The sequence below is a fragment of the Taudactylus pleione genome, unplaced genomic scaffold, assembly GCF_031769625.1.
Source record: "Taudactylus pleione unplaced genomic scaffold, aTauple2 ptg000270l, whole genome shotgun sequence".
NCBI lineage: Eukaryota > Metazoa > Chordata > Amphibia > Anura > Myobatrachidae > Taudactylus > Taudactylus pleione.
The window spans coordinates 8,920,499-8,946,191 of NW_028284672.1; the positions used below are offsets into that span (position 1 = coordinate 8,920,499).

At 45.1% G+C, this 25,693-nt stretch overlaps 1 protein-coding gene across 1 annotated transcript in view; it reads right to left on the reverse strand.

The window, feature by feature from the left end:
• Positions 1-25,693, reverse strand: part of PPP2R1B (protein phosphatase 2 scaffold subunit Abeta) — a 55,549-nt gene that overhangs the window by 24,941 nt on the left and 4,915 nt on the right. The window contains exons 2-4 of the mRNA XM_088481424.1: positions 18,984-19,074; positions 4,508-4,608; positions 979-1,211 (exon numbers count right to left, since the gene is read on the reverse strand). Of these exons, the coding sequence (XP_088337550.1) occupies positions 979-1,211; positions 4,508-4,608; positions 18,984-19,074 (425 nt within the window). The remainder of the gene's footprint in view (positions 1-978; positions 1,212-4,507; positions 4,609-18,983; positions 19,075-25,693) is intronic.

Consider the following 25,693-nt stretch of genomic DNA (forward strand, 5'->3'; position numbering starts at 1 on the left):
GACCCATTATTATATCTCTACATCAGTGATGGGGAACCTCCTGTTCGGGGGCCATATAAAGCCCTTGGAATCATTTGGTCTGGCCCTCTTGAGTTTTTTCCTGCTGGCCTCATCTGGCTAGCAGAGTTTCTAGAAAGGCAACCTGCAGCCAGAATCTATGAAGCCGTGCCACCTGGAGTGTCCTTAGGATGCTTCAGACGGTCACACCGCTGCCTTACATTGCTGTAATCACAGGCGATTGTGGCCCCGCCCCTTGTGACATCATATGGAGGGACGTGACCTGCACCAGGCCTGTGAATAATGTTATATATATATATCAAAATGGCCCTCGGCAGAAAAAAGGTTGCCTGCCCCTGCTCTACATGATGAGGGTTGGTTACAAACAGGGTTGCATAAAATTGGATTTTAAAAAAATTAATAAAATCAAAAAACAGATTTGTTTGATTTAAAATATATATTTTTTTTTTAATTAAAAAATAGTTTTAAATAGACGTTTAAAAATGTAAATAGTTTACATAAAAAATGTTCAAAAAAATCCTATTTAAATAAACAAAAATCAGTTTTTGATTTTATTTAAAAAATCCAATTTTATGCAACCCTGGAACACTACGTAATTATTGTTAGAGCAGTGATAATCAGGACATGACAGCGTATAGGAAAATCTCTAAGAGGTAGCAGTAAGGAACGGCGGCCGTCCAGTGATAACCCAGTAGACCGGGTGCTTTAATATCTTAAACAGGCATTAAGGAGATAGAGTACTGCTAATGAATACTTTGTTGATAAAGACTAAGCACTGTATGCATACAAATATATTTTACAGCAAATGCAGTAAAGACTGGCACAAAACAATCATGTCAACAATTTCAGTTGAGTAGTAAACTAATTAAAACCTAAGATTTTATATAGCAAACTTTTTTTTTTTTTTTATCATTTTCATAACAAAAACAGGCCATTTGATAGACTTCAGGATGGACTTACTGCCTGATCTCTGCCTTGACAGTACTAGAGACTCTAGGGTAGCACACACTGAAGAGACCGCATGCGGACGTGCGTGACGTGAACCAGTCTCCACTGGCCAGGCGTTTCACCAACGGCACAAAATGAGCTTCAAGGTCTACAGGAGAATGTTCATGCGAGATCTTCCGCAAGGATTCCACTGCTCTGTCACGAACTACTGTCTCTTCCACGGTAGCCAAGCTTTCCAGAGGAGGCTGTAAACAGAAGGATCATCAGTGTTTTACAGGAGGCTAAAACACAAACACTGGAAACTGGTTCTGCAAAAATGTACAACTGCTTGTGATGCGGACAAGGCCTTGTATCAATGTTACCATGAAGGTGACACTGATGAAATTAAACCTTAAATAGCACCACATTTAGACAAACAAATTCAGAGCATACAAAAAATATGAATTCAGTGGGGGGAATTCAATGGTTTGCGCAGGTGACTGACAGTGATGTGTGTCCGACAGAGCAATTCAATTGTTGCTCCATTTGGGCACTATAGCTGCCGGCATTTGAGCGATAAGTCTGTGGTTTGGGCGCCCTAACCAGGACGGTTTTAGCCCGTTTACGCAGCTAAACCCTGTCTAACTGGGTGATAATTAAGGGGCGCCCTAAAACAATTGAATTGCTACATTGGGTGCTCATTACTTACTGCAACTAAAAAAACTATTTAATCGCCCCCAATAAATGGCGAGGGAGTAGGGGGGAGGGTGGCAGCAACACTTTTTAACATGTTATGGGGAACATGGGTAGGGAAAGTTCTGACCATTGTTAGCTGTTAGCTTTGACACTCTGTGGTTACAGTTGTCTAGTTACCAGCTTGTTGTTACCGATGCAAATGTTATAATCTGATAATTTCCTGACAATCTATACATTGCATTTGTCAAGGAAGGTTTATGTATATGAAACATTAATGTATGACAAAAGAGAGCAGAGCAGTAATGATTTAGTGAAGGATCGCAATGAAAAAAAAATGGACGTCTCAACGCTTTCTTAGCTTGCGCTGCCTAAACCGTTCAAGATCTACCACAATGATGGACTTTATTTTATACCATGTAGAGATTGTTACATATTATCCGGTTTCACCAGAAAAATTGATGTAAGTCCTGTTTACTGATACAAAGTTTCAGTTTTCACCTTTTTTTTTACCGTACCCATTTCATTTATGTAAAAAACGATTCTTTAATTCCCGGTAAGAATCTGCTTTACATGACAATAAATAAAGCACAGGGACAGACACAACGTGGCTGGAGTTCACCTAAGTGGAGACTGTTTTTCTCATGGACAACTTTACGTGGCCCTTTTGCGTGTCACGTCAAAGCTAACTCTTCTCGTGTTGACGTCAGGAGTAAGAACGACTAAATGTCATCCGCAAGGCAATCTTATAGGGCCTCGGTTAAACAAAAAAAACATGACTATAGCCGTAAATTTAAAATTGCTCCAATGCAAAGCTTGGGACGGTTGCTAGTATATTATAATGCAGTAACTTATATGTGTGTATTCAATTACTTCTTCATATCATATAATGAAAATCCTGTTAAAATGTAACTTTTATTATCTTTAATAAAATTCGATATATAGCAAGCGAAATAGAAGCACAAACACGGCACTGCTTTTAGACTAACTTCACATCTTTACCCAAAACACACGTATGGGTAAATGCATTAGAGATAAAAACAAAAAACACACACATCTGGCAAAAACGCCCGAGTGCTGGACAGATCAAAAGCAAAGTGCAATTGTACCACAGGCTCTTGGTGTTTTGCGCAGTGAACATCCTTACACAAAAGGAAATATGGGCGACAGACAGATTGGATCAAGTGCACCTGACGACAATCAGCTAGCTATTGTGCGGAGATTTGTCGTCTTGAACATTATGTATAATTTTACCTAATGTCGCTTCCCTTTAACTAAAGTACTGCTGTGCTAAACCAAATCATCTCCCCGGCAACGTTAGGAATCGCCCCCCCCCTTCCCCAGCCTTAGAGCACTCACTGAAAGTCCCATAATTACGGTCAATTCTCTTACTTTCGATAAGTATTTTCACTCCAGGAACACATAATGTCAAAGGCTATGTTTGAAAAGCCAATTATCTACACTCCCCTTAACCAGGGGATTTGCAAACCAGGCGTCATGAGCCACAGGATGCCCACCACTGTCATATTGCATCTTGTCCCAGAGATAGAGATGATCTATCCAGAAAGCTTATTCCTGGAGAAAGGAAAGGAGCAGCCACAAATGCTCCCATGAAACTTAAAATGAGCTATAGCCAAGTAGGTGCAGTTTTCCCTGTTGTGGATTACGGGAACGTTCATACGATGTACACAGAGCTTGTGCACTCACTGATGATTACTGTAATTCCTCCGGCACCATAAGCTTATTATGTGTATACTTACAAGACCACCTGGCGCTGCCTGTTTTGTTCAAGCAGCATCTGCTGCCGACCTACAGAAATTAGTTTCAACTGAGCTGGTGACGTTGATAAAAATTGTATTTTTTTTTAGAGCTGCCAAACTGAACACAAGCTTGGGACAGCAGCCAGGAGAGCAGGGCCCCCCAGATGGCACCTAGTGTCTGAATAACCGCAAGACTTGCAAGCCGCTCGCTCTAGAAGGCGGAAAAGGCTCACAAGATATCTAAGACTTTGGCAGCTAGACTTGCTGACGCACAAACTAGATTGGCAGGAAGTGGAGAACCAGATGCAAGCTTTGTAGCTGCAGCCAACAGAGGACAAAGAGGGACAAGACATTATTCTAACAACTTTCATGTTTCTTGATGGAATAGGGGACTACACAGATGAGGAAGAACTCCCCAAAGTTCCACCACAGGAGATTAAATACAATAAAAAGTACTTTATGTCACTACAACCCCAAATAAGGTGCAAAGTGCAGTTTTCAAATTAGGGGTTTCGCAGGATCCCTCCTCTATCACAGGCATGCCAAGTAAACCCGGCATCCTACCCGTGGTTTTATAAGAGTGTGGAATTACAGAAGGTCCCTAGAAAGCAAAAACTCTCTGGGCAGCACCAAGTAACTGCACTAAGCCATGTACAGACTATGTAACAGACTAGCAGCGATAATATAGGGCATAATCCAAACCTGCAGAAGTCCGGAGACGACAAATAAAGACTCATTCTGACAGACCGACTCCTAAATTCTACACTGGTCACCCTTACACAACAGTGTACACATGAACTTGACTAGCAGGAGTGTTTGATTGCATAGATTCCTCCATTAACTATGCACTTACCATCCCTAGAGCAGAACAGTAGCAAAACTTGTGCGTGAATAGCATGTATGAATAAAATCAGGGGCGCTTCAATAGGGTCAACTTTTCTCATCCAACTTAAGGCACTACTGCACAAAAGCTTAAACACATTCACCATGATCATTCCGTCCCCCCTCCCCATATGATGCTCATCACAATGTAGGTTCAATATCCTAATCAAAGAGAAAACGTGTATACGGGACACCATGTTAGCAAGTAATGCCAAATGCGTACTTACCAGCAGACAGTGGACAAATTCTGGACCTCCAACCAGAGTGGTGAAGCTTCCCAGCTGTTCAGCCAGAGCCAAAAGCACCTCGTCTTCATCATAGATGGTGTCTGCAATTGTAGGAAACACACAAAATGAAAAGCTGTACATGAATATCCATGGCATGCGTCATCTGTGAGATATGTTGCAGTACAGGGTATGTATAGAAAAGGAATAACAGATTAGAGCAGTAGAACAGTAGACAACGGCAGACAATAGCATGACTGCATAGCATCAGTACCCACATAATCACACCACAGGGTAACTGCTGAAGCGAATACACTATGCAGTGCCGAACCGCAGATTGGTGTCAATTCAGTTCTGAATGATCCTGTAGCCAACGTAGGGGCGAGCAAACAGCTGCGGAAGGGGAAGAGACAAGGGAGCGGAGCACTGATGACAAAGTGTGCTAGGGAAGAACAAGAGGAAGAAGGGCCCTGCCCGTAAAGAACTTACATACAAAAGGGATTTTATAACAGTCAGAAGTGTTACAAGCCCGCTTCTTTCCAATTTTTATTGAAATGTAAGAAATTCAGAACCAGTGAACAACTTTAAATGCTACAAAGTTTAGAGGTATGTTAATTAGAGATGTGCAGGCTCGGATCGGTTCGGATTTTGAGCCAAGTTTGGAATTTTTCCAGCAAAAGTTCGGGTCTCAGAAAGAAAACGTCATCTTTCGTGAACATCCATCTTTAATGGACTTATGACAAACAGCGCTACAATCATTTGTTTTAGTCAACTTATTTGGGGGTCTCAGCAATTCCTTAATTGAAGCTGCATTTCGTTAAGCTATTAGCATTATTCCTCCCTCTTTTTTGAATATTAGCACCTGATTATTTTTATACTGTTTCAAACTTTTCTTTGTGCTTCTCAAACGCTAATACTCTTGATAAAAAGAAAACACAATAATGTTTTACCATGTGACTGGCATCTATTCACAGTGAGGGGAGAGCTTTGGGGACACCCAGCACCTCCGTAAGTACTGGGCATGTCCCAAGTGTGACAAATTGGGGGCATGTTATACGGACATGCCCCCTTTCGGTGCACGCAGAGACTCCATGCCCGCACCCTCAGCGTCCTGCCCATGGTCTAGTGGGAACACAATAAGATCCTCTCTAGTAGAAGTCGGGAAAGGAAATGCAGGCGGCAGCCGATGGGGGCGTGTTTGGATTAATCACGTCATTAGGCCCCGCCCATCCACAGCAAAATGCAGTGAAATGCTTATCTGAAAAGACAAGTTGTGCCCAACATGAAGCAATCATAGAACAACGTCATAATGCCCCCTCCCCCCGACTCTTGCCATTGTTCTAATTGCAGGCTAACCCTACAATCCACATTCTGACTGTCGACATCCTGAATGTTGAAATTCAAACCATGCTGACATAATGCTGCCAACAATCTGAACGTCGACATAATGACTACATGTCCTTTCATAAGTGATAGAGATGGAGTCTAACGTTAAGTGATCTCAGCTACCTACCATGGCGTCATAACATTACAGCGTGCGCCACTGCTGGTCTGCACTGTGCCACCATGAGCTGCAGAATGGCCCTTTTAAATCATTAGCTTCTGCACCACATTAGAACTACAATAGGTTATTAATAGCTAAACAAATGTTGAGACGATTAAGCTATATCTTTAGTTAATCAAACAGCCGTTTTACAAGCTAAGCCTTGCTGCAAAATGACCGGGAGTACATTTCACAGTAACACAGCGCTTCTCCCCAAGGCACTCATTGGGCATCACAGGCCTGGTATATAAATTCCATACATACATAGCTACCCAAGCAGAAGACTTGCTACAGGTCATTTTCCATGTTCTCATCTACAATGTCTGTAGGGTGTTATATTGCTACCATTTACTACCTCCAGTTACCCAGTTTCATTTAGAAATGTCCGCGCAGAGCTATTTAAGGCTACGTCACAGTACCGGGCGGCGCCAGACTGGAAGACAGAGCAGATCCCTCCTTCAGTATAAAAGGAAGGGTGCGCGGTTGACAGCAGGAATGAGAACGTGAACAGCCTGAGTTTAAATCAATGTAAGGTCAGGATTTTAACATTTCTTTATGGCGAAGGCACCCACCTGGCTACTTCATGCCGCCACCTGGCTGTCAAAATTTTCTATGCAGAACACTGCATTACATAGACCACTGTACTAACAATCCACGACCTTGCCCATAATAGTATTACGGCGAGAGCTCTCCCTCTAGACTGAGCAATCTGCAAATTAATAGCTACAAGGTAAATTCAATAAGGACCCCTCTGTTCAACTCACCATCTTCAGTGTATAGGAGCCAAACAACTGGCTCTAATTAGCAGGATTCCGGTACTCACATATAGCATGGACAGATATACATTACGCACCCCGTGGCTAGCTATAAGGCTGGCAAATAGAACTGCTGTGATCAACCTCTCCTTCCACAGAGAGACTATTATTACTAGTAGGCAGGGGACTTGATACAAGGGTTACTTAAAATCAGTGACGTGCAGCGAGGACAATGGCTGGGGAGGCACACATGTATAAACACAGTTATGATATCAATACTCTGGAGCATGACAGGGGAGGCTCTACCCTGCCTGCACATCCCTGCTTAAAATGTAAAACCCATTTAAAGAAAAACACTATTGGGTGACAGACCCAGGAATGTTCACTCCCTCTATCATCCTCCCCAAATGCCATCTCTCTCATACACATACTGTGGCAGCACTTAGTATAAATGGACTAATAATAGCTTGCACTCAGCTGCATAAGAAAGGTAATCAGACATCTGTAATTATGGGTACACACTAGAACGATATCAGGACGATTTGCTGTATTGGAACTACATCGTTTAGCATTTTCGCACAATTGCGCGCACGGACAACCTGCAAAAATTGCTCCAAATTCAATTAAACAAGATTGTGTGTGCAGCAATGTATTTTAATGAAAAATGGAATGAGCTATCGTTCAGTCGTTCATTAAATCGTGTGCATTGGCAATATGTGACGGTCTGGGACGAAGGGAAATCGCCCCAACCATCTGCACAATTGCCGGTCGTCCTGATTGCCCCGACCATCTGCACAATTGCCGGTCCTCCTAATGTGGACCCACCCTAAATCTATATATTTGTGAACGATGTCGGTAGTTCTTTAGTTAAATGATACTTTCAATATAGGGTTTGTGATCCTTTAAAAAAACAGTTTAAAGTTAAACTCACTGTTCCCAAATCTTTCCCAAAGTCACTTTTCCACTTATCTCTGTCTGTAAGACTAAAGCTGGGGATACATAACTACACAATAGTCGGGCCGATCTTTCAATCCCCAACCCGTTCATGGGATATCTTAAGAGTATGTATGCACCTTTGACCATATTTTCTTGGAAGAAAAAACCTGATCTTTCGATGTAACAAGTTATGTGCAGTTTAATTTTCATTCGAATCAGACTGCTCTGTCTGATGCTCCTGCCTATACTCCCGCAGCAGCAACGTCACTTTGTGTCTTTTCAGAAGATATTTTAGACATAGGAGTTCCCTGGATCACAAGGTAAATTGTAAAGGAGTGTACGTATGAATCAGCACTGTGATTGGGACTTCTGAACACAACTGTAATGGAAAGTAAAATCGCACAGACAGTATGATTGTACAAGTGTATACCTGGCACTGTTCACATTTCTAAATGTGGCCTCATTGAACCGGTTTTCCAACACACTATACTAAGAAAGCCCATAACTCCTGGTTAGATTTCTGGATATAAAAACGTAGCACTCTAAATCAGCCCTTGGGGACACAGAAGTGAAAGTAAATCACCACTTCCCTTTTATGTAGGAAAGGCTAAAGAGATATTAAACTGCAGAAATGCCAATTTTATATGATAAAAGGGCAAATCACGTGGCAGACATATCTATAAGCATTTGGTGCAGTGCGTCACCGCCTTAATGCTGCACTGTGAAAACATGAAGCTCCAGTGTGCCCATGTGACACCAGCTTAAGATCGGACGCTCTCAGAAGCAACAGTCACATAGGAGCCAGATGCGAGTGTGAGGGTGACCGGGAGTAAGAACTGCAGTGTGCGCAATGAACAAGGGCTATATTCGCTAATACTTTAAATTGGCCGCATGTGCTGCAGGTCTGCTGATCAACATCACCCTGTATGTGACCATCATAAGTGGTCACATACAGGGTGGCAGAATAGGGGAGAAGCTGCCATTCGGCACTTAATCAGCCTGTGGGGTCCAGCAACATTTGTGCTACATGGCAGTTGTGCCCCCCCCCCCCCCCCATCCCCCATACTAATGCCTGTTGTTAATATGTACTGTGGCTGTGATAGTGAAGTTGACCTGTTTATAAATTTTACGCATCTCCACCAAGTCGGACATTTTTATAGAGGCAGATTTTTACAACTGTACTTCAGTATTTTCCACTGTAGTTCGCCATCTTGTCCATGGAACTATATCTATAGCGGATGACATTTTTCCCAGAACAGTGGTTCCCAAACTTTCTTGAATCACGGCACCCCAGAGTTTTAATATTTTTTTCACGGCACTTCTAAACCAATAGTTTGTTATTGGGAAATTCACAAAAAAATTATTTAGTAAATTGTGCTTTCCTGTCATCCTTAGGGTCAGTCATGTGGTGGTGGACAGGGTTGTGCTTCTGTTTGTCCACATATTTTATGTTTTTGTCTCTTACATTGACTATAAATAGTTTGATTTGGTGCTGGACCACCAACCTCAGGCATCCCTGAAAGTGTCCCGAGGCACCCAGTTTGGGAACCACTGGCCCAGAAGACAAAGTCCTGGCCACTGGCCCAGAAGACAAAGTCCTGTGCAAAGTTGAATTTTGCGCACACCTGCACCAATGTGGAAAATTACTGGATCTTTCTGCATCTCTCCTCCGATTGTGTAATTCAGTGTTATAGATTCTCTATCTGTACATCTAGGAATTGTATCTGCTGCACTGGTATAAGTTGACTTTACTCCCAATGTATGATCCAGTCATGGCGCTGTAGAAATTTTTATAGTCCGGTCTATTCAGCTTTGTACTATTCATTTTGATTTCCCAGAGATCAGCAGGTAGTAGAGGCATGGTAAGACCGATATTTCTTGTTTCCTTAGCCGAGCCATGAGAGTCACCAGAACTATTGTGGACGTTCTTGGTGAGGTCGCCAAAACCAATGGCATGCATGTAAACTGGAAGTGATCGCCTAGGACACATAACCGTAAGTAGCTCTGGCATTGCCAGCTAACTGGCACATGGAAGTAGGTATCCTTCGAATCTATCAAAGCTAGAAAGTCTTTCCTTATGCCAACTAAAATTGTTTTCAAAGTTTCCATGCGGAATTTCTTTATTAGGATAAACTTTTTTTTAGTTCCCTCAGATCCAATATTGTTCTGAAATCCCTGTGGGTTTCTTTACCAGTAACGTGACGCGAATACAATCCTTGCCCCCTCTCTGCAGGAGGTACAGGCTTTACCGCCTGTAAATTGATCAGTTTTCTTAAACGGTCTTCTAGAGCAGTGACCTCTTCTACTGTAGTCGGAAAGTCTGACCTCACAAAATCATCCAGGGGACTTTCTTGAAATCTATCTGGTACCCACTGGATACAACCTCCAGTACCAATCTATCCTGAATGAAGCATTTCTTTTGGCGAATGTCAGAACCCCCGCTCCCCACTGGCCGGTATGGGAGGAACCCATTGTAGTCATTGTTGCCTTGGATTGGATCTCTTATAGTTCTGACGAAAGGACTACATTAGTAATATTTTCTACTGTACTGCCAACCTGGCCTGCCTAAACCAGATATCTGGTCCTCTTATCTTCTGGTAGTCTAGAAGACTTACCTCCTGTCATTTTATTTGCATCATAGACTCAAGTCTGTTCCCGAACAGCAATGAACCTTCATAGGGTAATATTGTTCATCTATTTTTGCAGAGCGCATCTGCTATACCAGCAGTTATAGATCTTGCCAAGAATGATATCGCATCAAGAGAAGCCTCACATGAATATGCTACAGCTTTCTGCATTATTTCAACATTTCTTAGTAAGTATTGTTTTAAAATGCTCTCCTCTAAATCTGTGTGCATAGAAGAACTCCATAATCTTAAAGCCGCGGGTACTGAAGCCATTGCCAATCCTGAGACAGCTGTAGAAAATAAGAGTTATGGTATAACATACCTTTGTTAACTCTTTATCTTCGAGGTCCATGGGGTCCACAGCCATTACGTTGGGTATGAATCCCGGTCACCAAACAGTTAACACAAACGAGCTCTCTGCTCCCAGGATGCACCGGGCTTCTTCCTCATATACCCCACCCCCTGCCTCAGGTAGCCAGTTCGTTACCAAGCTCAAGCAGGCAGAGACAAACAAAGGGTAAGAAAGAAAAGACCCAAGAAACTACGGAAAAACCTCCCCCAGAACTACAGGTGCGTCTGGGTGGGTGTCCTGTGGACCCCTCGAACTCGAAGAAAAAGTTAAAAGGTATGTTATACCATAACTCTTATTTTCTTCTTCAGGGTCCATGGGGTCCACAGCCATTACATTGGGGATATCCCAAAGCACTAACCCTACGGGCGGGGATGCTCCTGACTCTCGGAAGAGAGGAGAATCTTACGCCCGAAGGATGCATCCTGAGAGGCAAAAGTGTCAAAGGCATAAAATTTGACAAAGGTATGGATGGAAGACCATGTGGCTGCTTTACATAATTGCTCAGCAGAAGCACCCCGGCGGGCCACCCATGATGGACCTACCGCCCTAGTAGAATGTGCCGTCACTGAATCCGGCACACGCATACCAGCCTGTGTATAAGCCAATGAAATTGCCAAGCGAATTCACCTGGCCAGAGTCTGTTTATTGGCTGGCCAGCCACGCTTATGGCAACCATAAAGCACAAAAAGTGAATCGGACTTCCTCCATTTGCTCGTGCGTTTAACAAATTCTGAAAGCACGGACCACATCCAGGGAAGCCTCACCTTGTGAGAGACTTGTGCCCTGAAATGCTGGAACTACTATTTCTTCATTTTTATGAAATTTAGACACCACTTTCGGAAGGTAACCCTCCCTAGTAGTACTGCTCTATCTTGATGAATTATCAAGAACGGCTCCCGGAAGGAAAGCGCAGCTAAATCCGACACTCTACGTGCAGATGCCATAGCAAGGAGGAATACCGTCTTTGCTGTTAGCCACTTGATGTCTATTGAATTTAAAGGCTCGAACGGAGGAGCCTGTAAAACCTTCAGAACTAGACACAGGTCCCACGGAACAACCGGGGAAACAAAGGGAGGTTGAATCCTCAACACCCCCTGAAAAAAGGTCTTTATATCCGGTCTTATAGCAATTTTATGTTGGAACCAGACTGAAAGAGCTGACACCTGTACCCTTTAAAGAGGCCAGGCGGAGCCCTTTTTCCAGACCGCTTTGAAGAAAATCAAGCACTCTGGAAATCAGGAATTTATGTGGATCATACCCTTTCAGTTCACACCACTGAAAGTATGCCAAACCTTATAATATATACGGGCTGAGGATGGTTTCCGTGCCTTCAGCATCGTCCGTATAACAGACTCGGAAAACCCCTTTTTCCTCAAGACGGAGGCCTCAAGAGCCATGCTGTCAAAGATAGCCGATGAAGATCCGGGTACCAGCAGGGACCCTGTAGCAACAGATCCGGTCTCAATGGGAGAGGCCACGGAGTGTCTATGGAGAGAGACCATAGATCTGTGAGAACCAGTGCCATCTCGGCCATGCCGGACCTATTAATATGACGGTGCTGCCCTCTTGTTTGATCTTTCTGACAACTCTGGGCAGAAGAGCAAACGGAGGAAACAGATATACCAGCTTGTAACGCCACTTTACTGTCAGTGCGTCTACAAACTCGGCTCTCGGATCTCTTGTCCAGGATCCGTACCTGGGAACCTTGTTGTTCCTTCTTGATGCTATCAGATCGATTTCTGGTAGACCCCACCTGTCCACAAGGTTCCGAAAACCTGTGGATGTAGGGCCCATTCCCCTGCATTTATCTCTTGCCGACTGAGAAAATCGGCTTCCCAATTCAGGATTCCTGGAATGAACACGGCAGATATCGTGGGCAGATGAGTCTCTGCCCATACCAGGATTCTTGATACCTCTGCCAAGGCGGCCCGACTCCTCGTGCCCCCTTGATGATTTAAGTAGGCGACCGCGGTGCGATTGTCCGATTGTATCTGCACCGACCTGCCCTTTAAGATTTCCTGAGCCTGTACTAAAGCTTTGAATATAGCTCTTAATTCCAGGATGTTTATTGGTAGCCGGCTTTCTGTCACTGACCACTTTCCTTGGAAAATGTGTGACCCAGTCATCGCCCCCCAACCTTGAAGACTGGCGTCGGTTTTGACCAATGTCCAATCCGACACCCAAAAGGGGCGACCCTGCCTGAGATGCTTTGTCTGCAACCACCAGGTCAGGGACAACTGTACCTCTGGAGAGAGACGCAGCAGCTGAGACCTGATCGTGCGATGATCCTTGTTTCAGTGAGACAGAACGAATTGCTGCAGTGGTCTGGAGTGGAATTGAGTGTATTCCACCATCCTGAAGGTGGCCACCATCGAACCCAGGACCTGCATGGCTACTAGAACCGATATCTAATTGTTGCGAAGCAACTTGCGTATTCATGATTGTAAGGCAAGGATCTTCTCCTCCGGCAGATATATTTTCTGCACCACGGAGTCCAATCTCGCTCCCAAATGGCACATCTGTTGTACCGGACAGGGTGACGACTTTTGCCAGTTTATGATCCAGCCGTGACTGTACAGACATGATACTGTCAGCCTCAAATGATCCTGTAACTGCTGTGGGGACTGCTCCAACAACAGGAGGTCGTCCAAGTAAGGCAAAATCCAGACGCCTTGGCGTCTGAGGCATGCCATCATCACTGCCATCACCTTGGTGAATACCCGAGGGGCTGTGGACAGGCCAAACGGCAGGGCCTGGAACTGAAAATGTTCCTCCCCTACCGCAAAACTAAGAAATTTTTGATGAGCCTGTGAGATTGGGATGTGAAGGTAGGCATCCTGTACATCTAAGGACACCATATAGTCCCCCTGCTCCATTGCCAACACAATCGATTGCAATGTTTCCATCGGCTCGAACGAATTTGTTGAGCTCTCTCAGATTCAGAATAGGCCGGTATGACCCATTCGGTTTCTGAACCAAGAACAGATTGGAGTAAAACCCCTCTCGGAACTGGTTCTCTGGCACCGGAATCACTATTTCTGATGCTAGTAAGGCAAGAATAGCCTTCTGAAGGGCCAAAGCTCTTTCTGAACCCACCCGCGGGTTTACACAAAAGAACCTTTGAGGAGGAGTCCTCCAAAACGTCAGTGCGTACCCTCGGGAAACAACTCCCCGAACCCAGGCATCCTCCGTCGTGAGGTGCCAGGGCTCTGAGAACCGAAGCAGTCGGCACCCCACCCTGGGATCCCCCAGGGGGAGGCCCGTCCCATCAGGCCACTGGTTTATCCTGGGCCCTAGATCCTGGACGTTTGTTCTGCCAGGGCTTCCTGGGTCCTGCCTTTCTTGGTGGAAATCTCGCTGAGGGCTGACCTTTGGCCTTGCCCTGCGGCCGAAACCCCCGAAAGGACGCCCTCCTCAATTTAGACGAGGTTGCTGATGGCAAACCTGCCGTCTTTGAGGCTGCCATGGAGGATACAATTTTGTCCAGTTCTGGACCAAAGAGAACACCTCCTGTGAATGGAAGGAATTCTAGGGCCTTTTTGGACCCGGCATCTGCCCTCCAATCCTTCAACCAGAGGATCCTATGTGCCACCACGGACTCAGCTGAAACTTTAGAGGAAAGGATCCCTGCATCCAAGGCGTAGATCATATCCAGTTGCTCCTTAGAGGCATCTGGTAAAGACTCCGTTAGAGTTTTGGCCCACTCCTCAATAGCTCTTGCTACCCAGACAGTGGCCATAGCTGGGCGGGTGGCCGTACCTGCCAGTGAAAAAATAGATTTGAGACAAGTCTCCAGTCTCCTATCCGTGGTTTCCTTCAGCGAAACTGCTGGAATTAGCAAAGTAGTACGTTTAATCAGCTGTGCCACATGTGCATCAACTGATGGTGGATTCTCCCACTTGGCACAATCCTCTGCTGGAAAAGGATATAGAAGCGCCATTCTTTTAGACGAATGGCTTATCTTATCCGGACGGACCCAGGCTTCCTCCATAAGTTCTGATAAATGTTCAGACTTTGGAAATTCTGCCTTAACCACTTTCTGGCGCTTGAACAGGGGGGCTTTCCTAAGCGGAAGATCCCCTTCCTCAATATTTAACACCGATTTTACAGCCCTTATTAGAAAAGGGACATCGGCTACTGGGAAATGATCATCACCCCCCTCGGAGCTAGACTCCTGCGAAGAGTCCTGTGCTTGTTCCTCGGAGGAGGAGGCACTGGAGTACTCACCCATGTAAGGCGGCACATGGCGCCTAGATTTAGGCTGCTTTGGCTTGACAGCCTGAGGCTGAAAAACCCCCGAGGATGATGCCATAACCTTATCAGCACCAGGGTCCATCCAAGGCAGCCACATCATGTGCATAGGATGCATCTGCTGAGACAAACCCCAAACCGGTGGTACCGGGGCAGCCAGCCGTTACGCCACCTGAGCCATAACCTGAGAAAATGATGCCCAAGGAGGCTCAGGGCCTGAAACAGGCAAACTTAATTGGTGTGGTGGCTGTCTGAAACAGCTCCCACAAAGCCCATTTTGTAGAAAGTCCTGTGGGGACAACCCTGCCTTGCAGGCTACACAGGATATCAGCAATGGGGCTCCCGCCACCTGACCCTCAGACTCCTTAGACATATCAACTATGCCACTGGTTCTGAGTGTATATGTGCTGCTTTCTACTCTCAACCCACACACCTGTAGCAAGGGAAGGGGAGAGACAGTGACAGTATACAGGAATTACAGTTCTTTTACAGAAGAAACAGTATCCATAAACAATCACATGTCATGCATAAATACTCTGCGAGCCATATGCATATAAGCTCTCACTACCACAATCAGCCCAAGCTTAGGTAGGATAGAGCCCTGTAAAAACCTAGACCAGCAGTAGGCAAGGTATACAGGGAGACTGCCCAGCGTCCCTCTTGTAGGAGCAGCATACAGAGAGCAACTGACATACACTCTGGCTGCCCTATATGGAGGCTGGGAGGAGCAATCCACAATCAACTGTGCCAGAGGACTGAACTAGCGTGTGGATTGGGGGAGGGGCCGCCGGGGAAGCGTACCTCCCCTATGCTGCTTGGACCTGCCCGGTAAACTGACCTGGCCCCGGCTTATCAGGAACATCAAATCCCGGCGCTCTAGGCTAGGAGAACAAGCCGTATGCCTCCTGACTGCAGTGCGCCTCCGGCCAGTCTCACCGCCAGAAGCCGGACCGCTACGTGGTCCCGGCGTCAGCGGCCGCTGCAACCACCTGCTTACCTGCCATCCCCTTGATCCGGTTGCGGTCCTGGGCATGAGAGCCCCTGCCGAATCCACTGCCATGGACCTGCCAAGGCTAGCGGTGCGGCGCAGGAGGAGGTAGTTGGAGCGCGTGGCAGGTGCGCCTCCAATCAGGCGCGAGGCTGCTTCCAGGACAGCTCAGACCACCCGCTGAGATAGAGTAAAACTTTTTTTTTTTTGTTACTCGTCTGCAGGACTGCTCCCGCAGTCCCACTGTCTATGTGGTGAGCACACCAAACAGGAAGAACTGGCTACCTGAGGCAGGGGGTGGGGTATATGAGGAGGAAGCCCGATGCATCCTGGGAGCAGAGAGCTCGTTTGTGTTAACTGTTTGGTGACCGGGATTCATACCCAACGTAATGGCTGTGGACCCCGAAGAAGAAATATGCAATTTTCATGACCATCCTCTTACCCATTGTGTCTTTAAATGAAGTTCCATCCTCTAGAGCAGGTGTGGGCAATAAGCTGAACTACACATTCCAGAATGCCCAGATTAAGCATGGTTATTGAGCAAACTGTGGCAGGGCATGCTGAGATGTGTAGTTCTACAAAAGCTGGGGGGCCGCTTATTACCCAGCCTTAGCTAGTCTAGAGGAATGGTGGTTCTAGACTTCAATTCTGAAACTGCAGCATCCACCCTGGGTAATCATTCACATTCAATTCCTGCAAGGCCCCCCTGCTGTTTGCCCAAGTAGTGCCATTCTTTAACTAAAATTTATTTTGTAATTGTGTGTATAGGAAAGACTACCTACTGTATTTCTGATCTATCCTCAAACAACAAATCCTGTTCATTATTCTGCTCTGAGATTTCTTTATAATTCATAGACAAATATTTTTCATCATACTTTTCCACAAGTTCTATATTAAAAGCTACAGTCTCCTCACAATTTTCCTGATTCTTCACTGGAAAAGTCATCAAAATCTCCTACACCATATTTGGAGAAAGCTGCACCATACTCAAAATCAAGGTTCTTCTGGGACTTGGGTCTTTCAGATCTTGCAGAGCTAAGAACTCCTCTTTAAGAGACAAGTACCTCTTCATCCATTATATAAGCTCCTGCAGCTGGCTAGACTGCTGACTAGGAACAGAAACAAGATCTTGTACACAATCAAACACAACCATATCCCGATTCCCAGTGAAAGATGTATCACAGATTGACAACCTTTTAGGACCCCCTTTTGATTAAGACATAATAGCATTTAATATTCCCCACTAATCTAAATGACACATCCAAGCTCCCATCTCATGAGTCCTTAACTCGCTTGAGCGCTATTGGGGGGGTGTTTGGTGTCAAAGGTCCTCCGCTACGCACCAACATCGGCTCTTCCACTGCCATTGGGCATGGAGGGGACACACTTCATCCTTCTCTAACTCCAGCGATTAACTAGCTAAGCTGCTTGGCTGCACCCCACACACCAAGCTTTATCCAGACAGAACCCCTGTTCCGTCAGATACCCCGAGTGATACCACTGGGGCGCCACCCTGCCACAGTGGTCCCATAAGGCGCATTGCTGAGCCATATAATGAGATAAATCCTATTTAGTAGAGCACAAACTTCCCTACAATATAGCTTAGGCGACAGGAAAAAAGACAAGAGGGAAAGATGAGGAGATAGGCTATATACAGCAGGAAAACTGTCCTTTTTTGTAAAACTTCCTGTCTACACCAAGAGCAGGGGGTCTTCATCCCGCGGAGCCGTTCCCGGTGGCCAGCCGATGGTTACGGTAGTGCAGACCGCAGTAAGTGCAGTCTGCACTACACACAGAAACAAGTATACCGCCGCTAGTGCGTTTGCTTTGGCAGGCAGCCAATGAGAGTCAGACAGACTCTCACTGGCTGCTGAGCCCACTGCAGAAGCCGGGCTGGATCTCACTCATGAGCTCCATCTTCCGGCTCACCGCAGTGGGTGATGGGATGTCATGACGTCTTTCCCATAATGCACAGCGGGCCGGCCCAGGAAGACAGAGGAGCGGAAGGCGGCGGAGCGGGGATTCAGGTAAGTGTTTTAATCTTTTTCTTTACGTATGTGTCTTTGTCTGCACTGCATCGGTGTATATAACTATATAAAGGGCAACCACTACTGGGGCCACTGCATAGGAGGGGGGACTACTACTGGGGGCACTATATGAAAGGCAACCACTACTGGGGGCACTATATAAAGGGCACTATTGGGGCTACTGCATATGAGGGGGGACTACTACTGGAGGCACTATATAAAGGGCACTGCATAGGGAAGGACTACTACTGGGGGATCACTGCTGGGGGCCTGCATAAGGGTGACCACTACTGGGGGCACTACTGAGGGCACTGCAGAGGGGGTTGTTATGGGACATAATTAAAACTGTAGAAGGGGCAGTTATGGGTCATAATTGTGTGAGGAGGGGGCAGAGTCTAAATACCGCAGTATAGCTTAGTGGCCCTCGGCTTCTAATTTTTTAATGTGGCCCACACTGCCTTAAAAGGTTGAAGACACCTGACCTAGAGGAATGGGTTACTAACCCAGAGTATTGGTTGCCATGGAGAAGTGAAGATGATATCTTATTTTCCCAATATACCTGGTGATGGTACTAACAATTTTGGGGCACAACAGCTTAATATCGTTTGGGATGTTAGAGCATACGGCTAGCATTGGAATCTAATGCACAAGATATACCAAAATAAGGGAAAGGACTTAAGTGTTTATCATACAGAACAGATGTATGGTAATTCCGCAAATCAATCAAAAGCTGGTTAAGTTCTTGAGAGGTTCAGTGGGGGAGTTATTACCAGGAGTTTTCACTCAGGTAACAGTATTACTACGTCTTCTTAGAGACACTTTCTAGTCACTGGTGCTCAGAATCATAGTCACAGCATTATGCTCCTGACACTGCAAACTATTGTGTTCACTATAACCTTTATTCAGCATATATAGCTGTGATGTTCCACTAAAATGTGAGGACCACTTTAGTACATATGACAAGGTGCAAGTGCAGAAGACTGCGCTATAAAATACCTACCAGTAAGGAATGGCAGCAGCTCCGTCCGAGTCCTCTCTACCCCCAATGCTAGGGCTATGGTAGACAACTTCTTGATACTGTTGAGACGTAGCTGCAGAAAAAGCAAAAATAAAATTACCCAAACTGTACAAGAATGAAAAATACTAGTAAATATAAAATGGATTGATGGAGTAAGAGTTTTTGGTAAAAAAAAAAAAAAAAAAGCGTACAGTTCATCTACAATACAATCTGTTTTCCCTGAGTCTTTCACCCAGACAGTGATGTCCAACTCAAGCATTTATTTGCCAACCATTCAAAAGGGTCATACAAATTAAATGTGAACATGGGGCAGCATGGATGCACAGTGGTCAGAAATGCTGCCACACAGCACTAGGATAATGAGGTTAACACCGTTTTCCCCATCTTTGCTGAATTTTCCTCCCACATTCCAAAAATATATTGGTAGGTTAATTGGAGTCTGATGTAACATGTCATTTTTGTTTTCTTTATCACTGCTGTGTGTATGTTCTAAGAAAGACAAAGTATAGCAAATCGCCATCGTGATCACAGTGATATTGGCCAGAGCCAAGTAGAACAGGCTCTGAACAATGCTTATACCAATCGGCAAAGGGCACTTTTGCCAACTGGCAGTCTCCTGGTGTGGCCAGCTACCCTACTACCATTCATGCACATGTTTCAGGGAATGTTTAATTAAATGTAGCCAGTGCAATATCTGTGTATTGCACTTGTTTATTAGTATAAATAAAAATAGTGTTGAAAGCAGGGCTCAACAAACCCCGTCACCATGTCAGGTATGATTCTAGTACTAGCGACAATAGTTGTCCAATGGCAGGTACTAGTAAGGCTTGTTGATAAAGCGGGGAGCAGGGGTGGGGTGTGTGTGGGGGGTGGGTGTTAGTGCTACGCCTCCTCTGTTCTGCCTGGAAAATGCAGCAAACTGGGTGCAGATCTTCCCCCTACCGATGCAGCACTGTCAACACAATGAAGGAGAGCTGGATGCTGCCAGTGCAGGAGCAGCTGTTTGATTGGATCCTGCAAAGGGGGGTCATCATAATGCCATGATGCCCGGTAATAGCGTTCCAGCTAGGCTGTTTTAGCATGGCGCCGTGTCCTGCCTGATTTCAAAACAGCAAAATGCGCCCTGCCATTATGGTGGCGCTCTGCTGAAACACCCTGCCGAGGGCGGTCGCCAACGGAGGGCCGCAGTATCCCACGTGGGGAAAGCTTTGCGGTACAGTGCAGACCGCTGGTGAATAGGTCCCATATACATGTGCACAGCATCTTTTCACAGCGAGTGCACAGCTTGGGGGCAGCAGAGCATGTCCGTAAGTTCTGAGCACACCCCGAAGAGTGATGAATAGAGGGCGCATCTTAAGGACACATCCCCTTTTCTTGTGGCCATGACACAGTAATGTAGCATTTTGCATGCAGATACACCCGCAGTTGCACACAGAATATAGACATGCTGCATTTTATTTTAATCAGCAGAAGCTGATTGCGAGTCCCATTTATATCACTGTGTGAATAATGGGGGGCATCCACTAGACGATTTTATCCCTGTCCAACCGGTTAACGATTTTCCCTTGAAGTTTCCCTTGAAATTTGATCTTCCACTCTGAACAATTTGCAAACGATTTGCAAAAGATCTAACTATAAACTATGGGCCTGATTCAGACCCACTCGCGAGCAGCTGTCCGCTCGCAAGTGGGTCGATGTTCTGAACTGAGCATGCGTACGACGGAGGGAGCTCCGTCGTGCGCATGCGCCAGACGCGACGAGCGAAGGAAAGTCCTTCGCTCGTTGTGTCTGATCAAAGGGGGCTTGCTGTCGATGTTGATTGACAGCACGCCCCCTTTGGTAGGCATGCCGGGGGCGTGCCTCCCGTCAGAAGTGGGAGTGATTTTGGCTCTGATAGAGCCAAAATCACTCCGGAGCTTGCGGTTGAAAACCTCAACCGCAGGCTCCGGCTCGCAGTTTCGATGGTCGCGATGGTCAAGACCATCGCGGCCATCAAAATGCACGCTCGTATAGCCTGTGGGTGGTGACCCACAGCTATACGAGCGTCCAGGAGGACGCTCCATTTTCATGGAGGCCGGCCCTCATTCAGAGCGTGCGCTCTGCTCAGAGCGTACGGCTCTGAATGAGGGCCTATGTTGTTTCAATCTGTGATTGAGAGCTTTCAGCTATAGTGGGCAGATAGTGGTTCATCGTTTGATCGTTCAGCATGAACGATGTGTAAACGATGTTTAAGCAATCAAGTGAAACTGACCTGCATGTTCAGTCGATGGAGGAGACGATCAAACGACCAGCGGGAGCGTGCATCGTACATCGTTAGAAACAATTACTGCACGATTCGCAAACGATATTTGAACGATTATCGAACGATTTTATCATTATCGTTCAACTTTATCGTCTAGTGGATGCCCCCGTTAAGACGCATTTGAAGGTAAAAAGTTGCAAGAAAAAAAGCTTGGCACTACAGAGTCTCGCCGCGACTAGGCGGGCTGTTTAACGTGCAGTGAAGCTAGATCTATAAATACACACAAACAATGGGTATAAGCCCTTAGACGGGCCTGTTAGAGGCACAATAGTAGAGTATAGTCAGGTACATAAATATTGGGACATTGACAGAATGTTCATATTTTGGCCTCTATTCACCACCACAATGGCTTTGAAATTAAACAAACAAGATGTGCTTTAACTGCAGACTTTCAGATTTAATTTGAGGGTAATTACATCCAAATCAGGTGAACGGTGTAGGAATTACAACGGTTTCTATATGTGCCTCCCACTTTTTAAGGGGCCAAAAGTAATGGGACAAACTAAACAATCCTAAATCTAACTTTCACTTTTTAATACTTTGTTGCAAATCCTTTGCAGGCAATTACAGCCTGAAGTCTGGAACGCATTTACATCACCAGACGCTGGGTTTCATCCCTGGTGATGCTCTGCCAAGCCTCTACTGCAAATGTCTTCAGTTCCTGCTAGTTCTTGGGGCATTTTCCCTTCAGTTTTGTCTTCATCAAGTGAAATGCATGCTCAATCGGATTCAGGTCAGGGGATTGACTCGGCCATTGCATAACATTCCACTTTTTAGCCTTAAAAAACTCTTTGGTTGCTTTTGCAGTATGCTTCGGGTCATTGTCCATCTACACTGTGAAGCGCCGTCCAATGAGTTCTGAAGCATTTGACTGAATATAAGCATATAATATTGGCCAAAACACTTCAGAATTCATTCTGCTGCTTTTGTCAGCAGTCACATCATCAATAAATACAAGGGAACCAGTTCCATTCGCAGCCATATATGCCCACGCCATGACACTACCACCACCATGCTTCACTGATGAGGTGGTATGTTTTGGATCATGAGCATTCTTTTCCTTCTCCATACTCTTCTCTTCTCTTCCCATCACTCTGGTACAAGTTGATCTTTGTCTCATCTGTCCATAGGATGTTGTTCCAGAACTGTAATGGCTTTTTTAGATGTTGTTTGGCAAACTCTAATCTGGTCTTCCTGTTTTCGAGGCTCACCAATGGTGTACATCTTGTGGTGAACCCTCTATATTCACTCTTGTGAAGTCTTCTCTTGATTGTTGACTTTGACACATATACACCTACCTCCTGGAGAGTGTTCTTGAATTGGCCAACTGTTGTGGAGGGGTTTTTCTTCACCAGGGAAATAATTCTTCTGTCATCCACCACAGTTGTTTTCCGGGTCTTTTGGTGTTGCTGAGCTCTCCGGTGCATTACTTGTTTTTAAGAATTCTCCAAACAGTTGATTTGGCCACACCTAATGTTTTTGCTATCTCTCTGATGGGTTTGTTTTCATTTTTCAGCCTAATGATGGCTTGCTTCAGTGAGTTCTTTGGATCTCATATTGAGAGTCGACAGCAACAGATTCCAAATGCAAATGTCACACCTAGAATCAACTCCAGACCATTTACCGATTTAATTGATAATGAAATAACGAGGGAATAGCCCACACCTGTCCATGAAATAGCTTTTGAGTTGATAGTCCCTAGTGTTCACTCTAGCTCCGGCGTGAGGCAGGGCGCCGGAGCTAGAGAGGACACGTTCATAGGCGCGTGCGCGACCGAGAAGGGGCGTGGTCATCAAAAAGGGGGCGTGTCTATAAGACGCGTCCCCTTTTCGTCACTCTTGGGGGCGTGCCCGGCACTTACGGACACGCCAGGCAGCCCCCAAGCCCTGCAGACAGGGAGAATAGATGCTGGGCGCATGCGCCCGGCGTCTATTCTCCGGCGGTGACCGGGTCACCGCACATTTCTTCACCCGCGGGACACTGCGACCCGCGGGTGAAGACTGCTCCCGCAGGCTGTTAGGGCAGGGCGCTTTTTGCCCTCCTTCTGGAGGGCAGGATGCTTTTTGCCTTCCAGAAGGAGGGCAGGGCGCTGTGCCCCGCTAAAACAGCCTAGCGGGAACGCTAAGTCCCATTACTTTTGGCCCCTTAAAAAGTGGGAGGCACATATAGAAACCGTTGTAATTCCTACAACGTTCACCGGATTTGGATGTAATTACCCTCAAATTAAATCTGAAAGTCTGCAGTTAAAGCACATCTTGTTTGTTTAATTTCAAAGCCATTGTGGTGGTGAATAGAGGCCAAAATATGAACATTCTGTGAATGTCCCAATATTTATGCACTCAACTGTATATTTATGTTTAGTCACTTGCAATTTACCCTCTCACAGATTATTAATGAGCAGCTCCTTGTGCTGTAAAATAATGCTCTCCATATTATGGGTGTTTCAAGGTTGGTTGAATTTAATATATCCGTGCTAGGGTGCAGTACACTTCTGAGGTGATCTCTAATATACAATACAATTCCTCATACCATGACATAACTGAAGATGCCTCATATAGTGCCTACAATAACAATACACAATGGACCAAAATGCTACCAGCACCCTAATGCATATAGACATCAGGTCCGAAATGTGTTTGAGAGCAGCCAGCACACCCTCTTTAGTCATCAGTTAGGCTGCATAGCCCCAGGTTGCTATAGTCAGTCTTAAGCTGCATACACACGTAACGATTTTAGTAACGATTTTCGTTCAGGTTTTCCCTTGAAAAACTTAACGAAAATAGAAAAATCGTTGGTTACTAAATTAATGAACAAATATGTCAACGATTTTCATGAACGATGAACGATTTTTTAATCATGATAACAGTGAATGGACATCATTCATTCTGTACAAAATTAACGATTTTCTGAACGAAAATCGTTCTGTTGGACAGTCAGAGAGGACGATGAACTACAAACGGGAGCGCGCTTGGACGATTTTCATTCATCGTTCACCCCAAAAAAATTTAAAGATTTTTCAAACGATTTAACGATAATGACGTAGTTCTAGCTAAATCGTTCCAAAAATCATTACGTGTGTACGCACCTAGAAATTCAAAGTGTAATTACAGTTTGATAACGAAGACGGAGTTACGCCGGAGATATTAGCCATATGCATACCATGCAAAGACTGATGTGGCACCTCTCTTTCTCTGAATTGCAGGTAAATTGCCACTACTATTCCCATCAGATGCTGTTATATTGTTTGCAAAAGCAGTTTTGAAAAATTGGTTTAGGTAAATTGCCACTACTTTTATATTAGGAGCAATTTCTATATATGAAGTTAGGAATTTGTGAATCTGTGATGGTCTACTCCCCTCTCACAATTTACTTATCTTAGACTTTACAGGCCTAAATTGGGATGCAATATTCAGTTAGAGGCGAAAAGTCGGAAAAGTTTCACCTGTCCGACTTTCCTCCTCCTTCAAAGTATCTCCATATTCGCCTGTTTCAGAGGTGTAAACTTTTCGTGCGAATCCCCGCTTTTCGCCTTAATCAAATCCTAAACAGGCGGAAAGTAGTGCCAGAATTGGGGAAATCAGTCTGCACCCCAAAAAAAGATGCACTAACATAGGGAATCAATGTAGATCTGTACTAATAGCCCTAATAAAAGTGTTTGGGGCACTTAAGCAGTTTAAACTGCTTCTTATTAAGTCTTTGTAAAAGTGTTGAAGAATGGCATGAAGCCGTATTTTTTGGTGCAAATAAGTAGTCCAGTTAACTTTGGGGTACTTTAAAATAAAATATGCTAGCACCCATTTTCAAGTGAACTTTTAAAAAATGTAAAAAACGCACCTGCTACATGCACCTGCAAACACAAAAACACCTGACCCGTCCTTGCAGACCCCAAAGAAGTCTATTTCAGTAGTTTTTATGCTTGTCCCCCACTTTTTACTTTTTCGCAACCAAAACGAAAGTACTTTTTTGGGGTGTTCTGAGGTAATTTGTTTTCAATGTTTTGTGGATTTGTCCTTTGGGGGGTTGTCCCAAGGGTTCTGAGTAGTTTCCCCACGTTTGTACCCCAAAATAGAGATATTGCACTTTTTTTCACCTGCTATTCATAGGAGATACTTTTCCTATTGACTTTCCACTTAGGTGAAATCGTCCGGGAATTGAATATGGAGATACTTTGAAAACAGGCGGAAAGTCCAAAGCCGCGGAAACTTATCTCCAAACGGAACTTTTCGCCTCTAATTGACTACGGCCCTTAGATTCAAAGTGTTAGATTACAAGTGTAATTACAATTAGAAAAGTAAGACGGAGTTACGCCGGAGGATAACAGGAGAACATCCTGATAGCTGGAACACTTTCTGAAGGACATCAAGCGACATTCTTATGTGAATTACCTAAT